At 43.5% G+C, this 13,395-nt stretch overlaps 1 protein-coding gene across 4 annotated transcripts in view; it reads left to right on the forward strand.

The window, feature by feature from the left end:
- The window catches only part of SMARCB1 (SWI/SNF related, matrix associated, actin dependent regulator of chromatin, subfamily b, member 1), a 59,917-nt gene that overhangs the window by 11,899 nt on the left and 34,623 nt on the right, over positions 1-13,395 (forward strand). For all 4 annotated transcript variants that reach the window (XM_039357907.1, XM_039357906.1, XM_039357909.1 and 1 more), the window contains 2 exons: positions 10,063-10,190; positions 11,015-11,181. In XM_039357907.1, coding sequence (XP_039213841.1) covers positions 10,063-10,190; positions 11,015-11,181 — 295 coding nt within the window. The remainder of the gene's footprint in view (positions 1-10,062; positions 10,191-11,014; positions 11,182-13,395) is intronic.

A 13,395-nucleotide genomic window follows, 5' to 3' on the forward strand; every position in this document is an offset into this window, starting at 1 on the left:
AGGACCGATACATATGTGAGAAACAAAGGATAGCTGCTGTAAAGTTAAAAACAAAGCCATAAGATTGGAGTTGATCCTGGGCATGATGTAAGCACCTGTAAGATTAAAAATAAGTTGGCACACATAATGAGAAATCAGAGATTAAGTTAAAAGTCTGTTGAGAAAAGGTGTGGAAAATTAAAATAGCAGCAGAAGAGATAAGTTATTCTGAAAATAAAATTGACAATCAAATTTTGGGATAGGAATAACAATATTAATTAAATCAGTCCCATTTCAAGGACAAGCTTGATTGTGTCCTAAGATTATTTCAGCAACAGCCTGGATAAAAGATAAAACATTTTGGGATGGGATAAGTAAAGCCATTCAATACAATATACTTTTTTGCGCTTCTAACACAGCTAATACTCATGTAAGTAGCTTACTAGTAAGAAATATCAAAAGTGTTAAGTGACAATTCCTATGTGGAATTCTGTCCACAAATTGAGTACTCAAGTACTTAATTTGTTCATCTGTGGTAAATGCTGCAAGTGGAACTACAAATGAAATCTCCAGGTTGTTTTCCTTTGGTCAATAAGTTAAATTCCAAGTTAATCAAAGATGGAAACAAATTTCTATTAAGTAGGTTAAACATTTACAAAACTTAAGTAAAACAATTCAGAGTTATTTCTTTTGGTTGATAGATAAAGATTTTGCCAGCTGAAACTGCAAGAGCGGGGATTAAATTTCATCTCCATTCGCAAACTGGAATTCTAAGCAGAGAGGAATTTTTTTTTAAAAAAAGTCTTTCTTTTGGTCTCTCTTGCTCTTAAAGCAACACAGCCAGTTGAAAAACAAAAGAGACAGGAAAAATTTTTGTTACAAACTTCTCATTACTTCTTTTTGATAACAAAAACTGGAGTGTTCCATGGACTAGTGGAAGGGGCAATGTGTTTGGCTTGTAATTGTTTTTGAACAAGAATTTTTAAGGCCTGTAATTTGTACAGAGGAAGAGGCCATTGTTCCACCCAAACAGGTGTAGTAGTTAACCAAGTTAAGGGTAAGGCAAACATTTTATTCATCGAAGATGACGGTAGCCCCCCATTTACTAAGCAAGTCTCGTCCCCAAAGGTTGACATGAATGTCAAGAATGAAAGGACGAAGTTGAACAGTTACAGTAGAATTAGGAAGACTTGCAGAAAGAAATTGTGTACTTTGTCGTGCACCTTGTCTCCCTCCTACACCCCAGACACTAGGGCATGGGTCAGTGGGCCAAGATGCAGGCCAATCTTTAGCTGAAATTACTGAAACATCAGCACCTGTATCAATTATGCCCTCAAAAGGCTTACCCTGAAAAAAGACTGTCTGACGGGGTCACTGGGTGGTGATTGGGGTGGTTAATGCAATGACAACAGGATCTGTGGAACCAAACCCGCTGTCCCCTTGATCCCTATCAAGACCTCCTGCAGGGACAAAATAGGGCAAATGGAGTAATTGTGCAGGACTAGTATTGCTTGGCAAAGTCTGTGGCATGTTAGTTCATAATTGAATAAAGATGACACCTGTATAGTCAGAATCAATTACTCCAGGTATTACAAAAATTGCTAGACCGAGGCAAAATTAATCCAACATATCCAGAAGGGAGAGGTCCAGAAAGTTGTGAAGGAACTACTTGTACTTCTCCTGGAAATTTGAAATACACTTCTTGTTGGATAGTTAAATTTAGCCCAGCACTCCCTCTAGTGGCAGCAGGGGTATTATTAATTGTTGATGGAATTACTGAAGGGTCTCTGTTTGGACCTGGGCCAGAGACCGGCCCATTTTGAAGTTTCCCGACCGGCATTCATCAGCCCAATGAAATCCCTTATTACACTTAGGGCATTTTGTTTTTGGACGTCTCCCAGCATTATTTTTAAATGATCGGGAGGCATACCTTCCTCCCCCAGGATTTCTGCAATCCTGTTTAAAGTGTCCAATTTTACCACAATTATAACATTTTCCCTGAGGTTTTGTAAGAGCTGCAGCTAAGAGATTAGTTTGAAAAGAAAAAGTTCCTATGTCCTGACATGCTTTTATCATTTCTGCTAAATCTGGTTGAGTTCCCAATCCAGTAATGGCCCGTTTACATTCAGTGGTGGCGTTTTCTTTAGCCAATTTCATAAGCAATTCAGCTTGGGCATCAGGATTATCAATTTGTCGTCTCAAGGCATCTTGCAGACGGTTAATAAAATCTGCATATGGTTCATTTGCCTTTTGACAAATATTTGAAAATGCTTGAGATGGTTTCCCAGTTATAGGAACTTTTCCAAAAGCTTTGTAAGCACATTCAGAGGATATTTGAAGAGTAGCTATAGGCAAAACAATTTGTGCATCCACTGGAGTGTAATCACCAGAGCCATATAACTGCTCTGGGAGGTAAGCACCTCCAGAAGTTGCATCTCTTAATGCACATTGATGTCTAAACTCACTATCCCATACCATATACTGAGCTGGTGTTAATAACATACGAATTGTTGTTTTCCAATCTTCTGGTACCCAAACATGATTCCTCATTGTTGCTTCTAACATACCTTGCACATATGAACTACCTAACCCAGTATCTCTTACACAATTACGCAATTCTGTTAAGATTGCATAAGAAAGCGGTCAATATTCAACCACTGGGGCTCCATTCGAATCTACCTGCCCAGTCAAATGTACAGGAGAAACTGAGCATATCTGCTATTTCCTGCATATCTCCCTCTCCTTTCGCCATTTGATTTTCTAATACATGGCGAATGGAAACATAAGATCTAGAATTCTTTTGTTCTGAAGGTGTTACATCCATCATGGAAGATATAGGAGCTGATGGAACTGAAACTTTTTCATGATCAAAACCTGGAGAGGGAGTAGAACTTAATTGTACTGCATCAGCCCCATATTTTTCCACTGCATGGCGACATTAATGCCAACAATGCAAAACATCCACCGAGGCTCGGGGTTCCTGATGAAGGGTGTTACCTATTCTTTCCCAATCCTTAAGTTGGAGTGTCCCCCTTTCAGGATACCAAGGACAGTTTTTTCCTACCTCACTCACTAGCTTCCTAAGCCCTCTTTCAGGCATTGTCATTCCTGATTTTTGTAAGAGAAACTTTAACTCTCTTACATGCTTTTGCTGATGGTGAGATATATCGCAGCCCATACTTACAGTTTGAGAAATCTCGCAGAACGAGAAGACGAGAAGGTGCACCAAGGGGTCTGTTCCAGATGACTGTAAATATGTTGGTTGCTGCTTTCCCTCGGGAGGGGATGTCCCTGTTCGGGCACCAGTTGTAAAGATGCTAAGAAAAAGACTCAGGCATTTCTTGTGCAGAGGTTTGAAGCTGCAGGACACAGCTTGACAAACTCTGAGTTTATTGTTTCTTATATACTTTTTACATACATAGGCTTTTACATTAAATGCTGACAAAGGTTATTTCACTGGAAAATGTCTTCATGTAAGCAACTATTTTCTAGTAACACATTACATGGTCAGAGATCAGGTAAAGAGCAAACAGGAGAAGGAACTAACAAAGACAGGAAGAGATAAGGGGGAACTTAAGCATATTATTTATTTAGGTAGGTAAGGTATTAAGTCAAAAGGGGATGACGTTTTGGCTGCTTCAAAAGGTTATGAGGTTTGTGGGGAGAAAGCATGGTAGTTTGCTGCGCGTGCTTTTTTCCCCCATACCTCCTCCAGGGCTTCCTTCAATTTCTGGGTTAATTCACTATCGGCCTGTTGAGGAAGCGCCAACAATCCTAGCCTCATGGAGCCTTGTGTTGCCATCTTCCGGGAAGAGGTGATTGAGGTAACTATTTCCTTCCGAGTGCTTTTATATTGGGGCAAACAGGAGAGTGCTTCTGCAAGGAAGTTTTTTCCCCCGGGCAAATACCGAAAGGTAAAATTGAACCGATTAAAGTACTGAGCCCATTGGATCTGCTTAGGGGATCGTTTCCTTGGGGACTTCAGGGCCTCTAAATTCTTGTGGTCCATCCACACCTCGAAGGGGACCTTGCTGCCCTCTAGAAATTATCTCCAAGTCAGCAGCACCCATCGGACTGCATAAGCCTCATCTCAAACTGCCCAATGGGGAAAGTGTTGGAGTTCTCCCCTTTCATTCTTCTGAAATAGGATGGCCCCCACTGCTACATCGCTAGCATCAGCCTGTATTACAAAGGGCTCTGTTGGGTTTGGGTTCTTGTGGGTCGGTTCTGCTGCAAAGAGCTGTTTAAGCTTTTCGAAAACCACTTGACATTCCATAGTCCAATTGAGCGGCTGGCTCGATTTGGGTTTCAGGCCCCCTTCTCCCATTTTTATTAGTGCAAATGAAGGGATGAGTTAGCAAAACCCAAAAAGCTTTGCAGCTGCCTTCTCATTTGTGAGGCTAATATTGCCTTCACCTTTCCAGGGTCCATTTCCACTCCATTGCTAGACATGCAATACCCTAAGTCAGTGGTTCTCAACCTTCCTAATGCCGTGACCATTTAATACAGTTCCTCATGTTGTGGTGACCCCCAACCATAAAATTATTCCAGGGTCATGTGATCACCTTTTGCAACCTTGTAATAAGCAAAGTTAGTGGGGAAACCAGATTCACTGAACAACCATGTTACTAATTTAATCTCTCTCCCTCTTTCTTTCTCTTTCTCCCTCCCTTTCTCTTTCCCTCTCTTTCTCCCTCCGTCTCTCTTTCTCTGTCCCTCTTTCTTTCTCCCTTTCTTTCTCTCTCCCTGTCTCCCTTTCTCCCTCTCTCTCCTCCCTCTCTCTCCCTCTGTCTCCCTCTCTTCTCTCTCCTTTCTCCCTCTCCTCTTTCCCTCCCTCTCTCTTTCTCTCTCTCCCTCTCTCTATTTTTCTTTCCCTCTTTCTCTCCCTCTCTCTATTTCTCTCTCCCTCTCAAAGATCCTTAAAATCCTTAAAAGTTATGCTTGGGTGGAAGACTTTTTCTTTTACAGATGGGGATGGTGGGCCCGACATTCGTGGGCAGGCAGGACCCTGCCTGCTGAGCCGCCGCCTCCCCATCGCCCTCCATGCCAGTCGGCTCCCTTGCCAGACCTCCCAACTGACAAGTGCAAGTTTGGGGGTTGCCAGCTGACAGGTGCAGAGTTCGGCGCTACGGCGGCATCCCCTTCACCTTCCTCAGCAGCCAAAGCGTTGCCGGACGTTCCAGCTGACGTGCGCAGATCTGGAGCGCAGGAGGTCTGCGCCGCGTCAGCCTACCAGCCGCCTGCTTCTTAGGCTGGAGCAGTTGTCAGGGCTTGAATGGTCGCCGGCGGCGGGGAGCAAGTCAGCGGCCATTGGGGATCACGCCAGCAGTCCTGTGCCATGGAGGCTTGAGGCACAGAGGCGCGGGACGCAGAGCGGCGCGGTGCCATGGGAGGCAGCAAGATGGGGGAGGGGTTATCTGCATCCTGCCAGCCGAACTCTGGAAGCGTGCCTGAATGAAGAATTTTAGGGGTTGTTGAAAGGTAGACAGACTGAGGGCTGTATTAAGACCATAGATGGCTGCCTAAGGCGAGTGGAAGGGAGGCGAATTTGGATTGGAGCAGAAAACACGGGGGGAAGGCGTTAGGAAATAAGCACCAAGGTACATAGTGCCTTGCAAGGGATTCCCGAGTGTTCCGTAATTGTTTTTCCTCTCTCCTCTGTGCGAGAAAAACTTTTGCAGTGTAAATCTGAAACCAAGTGATCCTGTGAGGTAGCGCAGGAGGTCCTTGGCTTTTCTTTGCTTAGCCTAACCAAGCTTTCTTCCCCTCACCCCGTTCCCGGGAGCGCCGAGGAGGTATGGCAGAAACACATGAATTGGGATTGTGGCGCCCTTGGGAAGCTGATCATGCTTTGAACCTTAGGAGAGGAGGAGGAGTCCCTCCTTCACTCCTTCTCTCCCTGTCAAGCACCCGGGGGCTCGACATGAACGGGCAGGGGAGGGGTCAAGACAACGTACGGGGTGGCAAAGGAGACCAGCGGCCAGTGCTGTTCTACCTGGCAGGTGGGTGTCGGCTCCGTGGGCATCCCGACCAACAGCTGAGCAGCTCCAACTTCTGGCTGCCGAACAGCTGAGTCCTCCGGGAGGCAACGTGAGGCCCTGAGGGGTATGGCAAGCTCATGGGGGGGGGGGAGGAAAAGAAGATGGAAGAGAATGTGGCTGCAACAGGGAGAGCGGTGTCTCGGTTCCTAAGACTATCGGAAATATGTGTTTTCCGATGGTCTTAGGTGACCCCTGTGAAAGGGTCGTTCGACCCCCAAAAGGGTTGCGACTCACAGGTTGAGAACCGCTGCCCTAAGTAATCCAGACTAGTCTTATGGAAGTCACACTTGGATAGCTTGGCGTAAAGTTTAGCTTCCAAGAGTTTCCTCAGCACTTGTCTTACTAGCTTCACGTGATCCTCCATTGTCTCAGAGTAGATAAGAATGTCATCCAGGTAAACCAGCACCCCCTTGTACAAGTGCTCAGGCAGCATCTCATTAATCAGTTGCACGAACACAGCAGGTGCTCCCTGTAATCCAAAGGGCATCACTCGGAATTGGTAGCATCTTAAGGGGCAATTAAAAGCTGTCTTCCATTTGTCCCCTTCTCTAATCTTCACTACATAGTATGCGTCTCTCAAGTCTAGCTTGATGAACACCTTCTCTTTGGACAGGTGTTCTAGCATGTCTTTCATGAGGGGGAGGGCTACATATTTTCCACGCAAATCCTGTTAATCCTCCGTAAATCAACGCACAATCTCAGTGAACTGGGTTTTTTTCCTTTGAAGAGGACTGGTGCTGGCTGGATGAAACCTCTGGCTAAATTTTTATTCATAAGGTTTCATAGCTCTTCCATCTCCCTTGGGGTCATGGACTACATCTTTGGTTTGGGAAGCTTTGCCCCAGGCAGCAATGCAATTGCACAGTCATTGGGGAGGTGAGGGGAGGAACGCATCCGATTCCCACTTGCTAAATACTTCCATCTAATCTCGGTATTCTTTTGGGATGCTTGGGTGAAAGTGACCACGCCATACTGGAATTTAATATAATGCAAACACTGGCAACAGAAAACAATCCAACCAGAGTCTTGAACTTCAAAAGAGCTGACTTTAACAAACTCAGAGAGAACCTAGGAAAGATCCCATGGATGAAAATCTTAAAGGGGAAAATACCTAAGAAGCATGGGAAACTGAAAAATGCGATCATAAAAGCCCACACCAGCACAATACCACTGAAAAAGAAAAACAAGAAATTCAAGAAGAAGCCAACATGGCTGCACAAAGATCTCTCTGACAAACTGAAAGACAAAAAGGACCCCCCCAAAAAAATAAAAATGGAAAGAGAGGCACATAACTAAGGCCGATTATCAGCAGATAGCCAAAACATGCAAAGATGAAGTCAGGAAAACAAAGGCTCAGAATGAACAAAGACTTGCAACAGAAATCAAGGATAATAAAAAAAAGTTTCTTCCAATATATTAACAACAAGAAAAAAGTCAAGGAAACTGTAGGCCCACTAAAGAGAGAAGATGGCAAGGAAATAAAGCAACAGGGAGAAAGCAGAGCTGCTTAACTCATAACTGCATCAGTCTTCACACAAAAAGAAACTATAGCCCAACATACCAAAAAAAACCACTGCAAAAGACAAACTAGAAACAAAAAATAAGCAATAAAATGGTAAGAGAACATCTATCCAATCTTGATGAATATAAATCACTGGGACCCGACAGATTACATCCCACAGTTCCGAAGGAGCTGGCAGATGTTATCTCAGAACCATTGCACCATATCTTTCAAAAATCCTGGAGCACTGGGGAAATACCTGAGGATTGGAAAAGGTTCCCATCTTCAAGAAAGGAAAAAAAACAGACCCAGGAAACTACAGACCAATCAGTCTAACATCAATATCTGGGAAGAACTTGGAAAAGATAATCAAAAAGGAGATCTGCGAACAACTAGAAGCAAACAAAGTTATAACCAGTAGCCAGAACAGATTTGTCAAAAACAAATAATGCCAAACCAATCTTACTTCATTCTTCGATAAAGTGATAAAACTAATAGACCAGTGAAATACTGTGGACGTAGTATTATTGAACTTCAGTAAGGCATTTGATAAGATAGACTACAACCTACTCCAGTGATGGCGAATCTTTTAGAGACCGAGTGCCCAAACTGCAACCCAAAACCCACTTATGCATCGTCGGGTGCTGGGTGGGTGTGGCCCACTGGGTGGGTGTGGCTCATTTGGGTGGGCATGGCTGCTGTGGTAACGGCAGACTGGGTGGGACTAAAAAGTTCAATCAATTCCAACTTTGCAAGATCTTTTTTTCCCGCGAGAAGTTGAAATTGATTGATTGAACCTTTTTTTTTTGTACATGGCGGTGGCCTAAAGCGAAAAGGTTTTATAAAATACAGCTGAAGGCCTAGGACTGGGGCGATGGTGCGCGTGCCCACAGAGAGGGCTCTGATTGCTATCTCTGGCACCCGTGCCATAGGTTTGCCACCACTGACCTACTCCTTGGTAAGCTAGAAAAAGGTGGAATAGACAACACCACCACCAGATGGATCTGTAGTCGCTGGCAGACTGTACTGTATGAGTAGTCCTCACTGGCACTACATCCACATGGAGAGAATAAGCAGTAGGGTACCACAAGATTCTGTCTTAGGGCCAGTACTCTTCAATATCTTCATCAATGACTTAGATGAGGGAATTGAAAGGAAACTCATCAAATTTGCAGATGACACCAAACTGGCAGGAGTAGCCAACATCCCAGAAGACAAACTCAGGATCCAAAAAGATCTTGACAAACTTGAACTATGGGCCCTATCCAACAAAATGAGTTTCAGTGTGGAGAAAAGCAAAGTTTTACATTTAGGCAAGAAAAATCAAAGGCACAAGTACAGATTAGGCGAGACCTGGCTTAAAAACAGTAACTGTGAGAGGGACCTTGAAGTCCTAGTGGACGATCACTATGAGCCAGCAATGTACAGCAGTAGCCCAAAAAGCTAATAAAATCCTGGGTTGTATAAACAGAGGCATAGAATCAACATCACGCGAAGTATTACTACCACTTTATAAACCCTAGTAAGACCACACCCGGAATACTGCAGCCGGTTTTGGTCACCCTATCACAAAAAAAAAAAAAAAGTTTGGAAAAAATTCAGAGAAGAGCAACTAAGATGATCAAAGGCCTAGAGACTAAAACATACGAAGAATGGCTGCAGGACTTGCGTCTGGCTAGTTTAAAGAAAAGAAGAAATAGGGGAGACATGACAGCACTATTCTAGTACTTGAGTGGCTCTCACAAAGAAGAGGGGGTCATGTTATTCACCAAAGCACCAGAGGGCAGGACAATAAACAATAGTTGGAAACTGAACAAAGAGAGAAGCAACCTAGAATTAAGGAAAAACTTCCTGACAGTGAGGACAATTAACCAGTGGAATAGCTTGCCTCCAGAAATTGTGGGTGCTCCATCACTGGAGATTTTTAAGAAGAGGCTAAACAGTCACGTGTCTGAGATGGTATAGGTTCTCCTGCTTGAGCAGGCAGCTGGACTAGAAGACCTCCAAGGTCCCTTCCAGCTTCTATTCTTTTCTTATTCTTATTCTAAAAATAATTTATGATAATTAATGTTCCAACTTGTTTTCTTAGGTAGTGTTCTGAAGTCAAAAAGGAGAGGAGAGAGTGGACATTTATGGCAAGCTCCTAATGGCATCATAAGAGGAGAAGAAATTATTTTATGATAACCCTGTTTATAATACTACATTTTAAACCAATGAACAAGATTGGGATGGTTAGTTATTGAAGAAAATTTACCAACAGCCTGTTTGGTGAGGGTTCTAATATATCGGATGAAAAATAATCATATGTGATTAACTGCACTAATGCTGTTTTATCTCCAGTGGTTTCACAAATATGTAGCAGTTGTAGTCCTAATTAAATTAAGAAAATTAACAGAAAAAATATGCCAGAATATGGAGGTTTCTTCTCCTGCAAGGGTAGAATCTTCTCTGGAGCCCTCCTGATTTCTGCTCCTTGAATCTGCCCTCCCTTGCCCTGGTGTCTGCTATGTCTAATTCAGTGGCGGTCCTAATTTTTTCCAGCTTTGATGACCATGACCCAGCAGTGATCCATGAAAACGCCTCACAACCAGAGGTGCTGGTTCCAATCCGTCTGGACATGGAAATTGATGGACAGAAACTGAGAGACGCTTTTACGTGGAATATGAATGGTTTGTAAAGAAAGATATGTAAATAATTCTGATTCCAGGCATTGAAAGCATTCATGAGCAGATATGGCTTTTTGCTAAAAATACATTTTATCTACTCTTAAGTTCAGTTTGGAAAGTGTACACATTTGAATTTTTCTAACTGAACAGAAAATGGCAGCAGTTTTATAAAGGGTTTTGACATTTTCGGGTAAATCAGTAAACCAGAAAATATTTTCTTTTTAACTATGCACCAATCAGCATGCTCAGAAAAAGCTTTGGAATGAAACCATTAGCCACATCCAAAGCAGCACAAAAAGATTTATCTTAAGGCCCTCAATAAGGCAACTGCAGCATGTGCTTGAACTCATCATGCCTAGATGGTGTATTTTTACACTTCTGTGTACAATCTTGAATTTGTTATTGTCAGAAACGAAAGCTTCATAGAAGTGTTTTTTGAAAGACTCTTTTTGCCTGTGAATATATTGTGTATACTGTATTTTAAGTCATTCCATCAACCCCAAAGGTTTTTCTTTGAAGACGTTTCACTTCTCATCCAAGAAGCTTCTTCAGCTCTGACTAATGGTGGGGAGCTGAAGAAGCTTCTTGGATGAGAAGCAATACATCTTCAAAGAAAAACAAAGTCCAGTTGCCTCCTGAAAAAGCACCTTTGGGACAACCATGAGATGGATGACTGAGAATCTCCATAGTCATTCCATTAACTAATTAAACAGAAATGATTAAAAGTTTTTCTTATAGCCTGACAAATGTGCTTTAGAGTACTGTAGCTCAGAGGCAAGTGTGGCTGTGACGTTTGCCTACTAACATGGGCTTTTCGTTTCCATCAGAAAAACTGATGACTCCAGAAATGTTTTCAGAGATTCTCTGTGATGACTTGGATTTGAATCCCCTCACTTTTGTTCCTGCGATCGCATCTGCAATCCGACAGCAAATTGAGTCGTACCCTACCGACAGCATCCTGGAGGACCAGTCAGATCAGCGGGTCATCATTAAGGCAAGGAGAGGGGAGGCAGCGGGAAAAGTCTTGCAAAGCTCTCTTGTGTATGAAGTCATTGCCTTAGCGATGTAGAGCATAGAAAAAAGGAAAACAAAGATTAAAGAATGGAGAAAAGGAAACACGGCAGGTTTTTTTCCACACCATTGTTGCATCTCTCTGATTTTCTGTCTTTGAAAATCATTCTTTCCTCCAGCACATCCATACACCAATGATTTAAATTCTCACCTCACTTTTTTTTAATATATTTTATTATTTTTTTTATAACAACAATCTTTAGTGCCTAGTGAATAATGTGTTGTCTGGGTTCATATATTTAAAAACAATAATAATTATTTTCTATAGTTGATCAATATTTTAATTGATAATATATTTCCTTGATATTTTCCTTTTGTCTGTATTAAAGAAATATAATTCTTAATACTTTCAATACATAATAGAGTTGGGTATAAGCATTTTTTCTAGTATTTATACATATAACAATAACATCAACATATAATAGTGATGGCGAACCTGTCAGAATCCAATTATATTTCATCTTTAATTATCAAACATAGAAACTCCCAATTCTGCCTTCTCTGGATTCTGCCATAAGAGGGAGAAAAGGGGGAGAGCAAAGGGGCTTTATGGCCCTCACTTCCTTCAGCACACTTCAAAGGACTGAATGTGTGTTTATTGTGGCCTCTAAGCTTTAACATATCAAAGAAGAGTAATTGCCTTTCATGTAGTTATCTGAAGTCTCCATCCAGACGGAAGAAGAAAGGGGATGGAATTGTGATACTTGAAACTATCACTGGAAGGGGGGTTGATTGGGTGGGACTACTGGGGAACCCCTTAAAACCTTGAATGGGAGAGCTTGAACCCCAAGTCCTGTCTAGCATGCCTGCAACCATTTTCTCTTAATAAAGGATTCCTGTTGGAAGAACTATTCCAAGAGTTCTGTCTTCTTAAGATGCAAAGTGGGGTGGGTCCTTACATTAGACAGGACTTGCAAAATTAATCCACCTGGAAGGTAGACCCTTGCCGGGGGATTTTGCAAAAATTTACCATGTCAGACAACGAAGCAAGAGAGGGAGAAAACTCCCTGGAAAGAGAGCCGCTGACCCAGTTGGAACCTTGCCAGATGTTGGGATCCGAGAGGCCAGATTTCTCAGAAGAAGAAGTGGTGGAGACACAGGACCACAAGCCTCGCTGGTCGATGGGCGTTGGAAAGAAAAGCGAGTGGGGAAAGGAATCAAGAAAAGTGACCCTGAGACGGGGGACCAAGCAACCAGAATGGAAGCAGGAGATGGAGAAATCCCTGCACGCAAGTGAAGAGGGAGGAAGCTGTATGCCGTACTCAGACTGGATCCTAGAGAGAGCTATTGACCTGATGAAGAGAACTCTCAGCTCCCTAGGAGAGGAGATTCCTGAGCCCTACGCCCGCCCCAGTTCCTGGAGCCACAAAGGGAGAGACACCGAGGGGGACGTGGAACCTGCAACCCCAGGGACATTTACTGATCCAGGAGCTCCCACCCCCTACCGGACCACAGATGGAAATCTGGACGGAAGACACTACCACCCACAATGGAGGCACCGATCCATTCCAAGACGTCCACCGTTGGAGGTGAAATTCAAAGGGGAGCCAACACGCTTGGGGTTTTTCCTAACCCAAGTCCTCAGCTACATGGAGGAATATGGGCAGGACATCCCCAGCGACAAAGCCCGCATCCGGATCGTGCAATCTGCCCTGGATGGACCAGCTGCAGATTGGGTGGTGAACCTGCATGACTCCAATGCCCCAGAACTCAGTAACTTCAACCGTTTCATGTCCTCGTTGAGAAGACGATTTGAAGACCCCCTAGCTGATCGCAAAGCCCGTGAAAGAATAACAACGATGAGGCAGGGCAAACGCCCAGTGGCTGAGTATACACAAGAATTCCGAGCCATTGCCAGCAAACTGAATTGGCCAGAAGACATCCTCCTTGGCCGTTTCAAAGACGGACTAAACTATGATCTATATGATGCTTGCCTGCCCCGAGGAGACCCACATCGACTTGAGGAATGGTACGTCTTGGCAGAGGAAGCAGAGATCGACATATTGAAGAGGCATCGCCGAGGAAAACAATGGAGCCGCCCCCCGCCTGAGCTGACACACCAACCGGTGAAATCATCGGATACAGCCAAGAAGCAGATGGGGTGTTTCAAGTGCGGAAGAGAAGGGCATCGAGCTGT

Source organism: Crotalus tigris, unplaced genomic scaffold (genome assembly GCF_016545835.1).
Source record: "Crotalus tigris isolate CLP2741 ecotype Arizona unplaced genomic scaffold, ASM1654583v1 scf7180000018965.556698, whole genome shotgun sequence".
Lineage (NCBI taxonomy): Eukaryota > Metazoa > Chordata > Lepidosauria > Squamata > Viperidae > Crotalus > Crotalus tigris.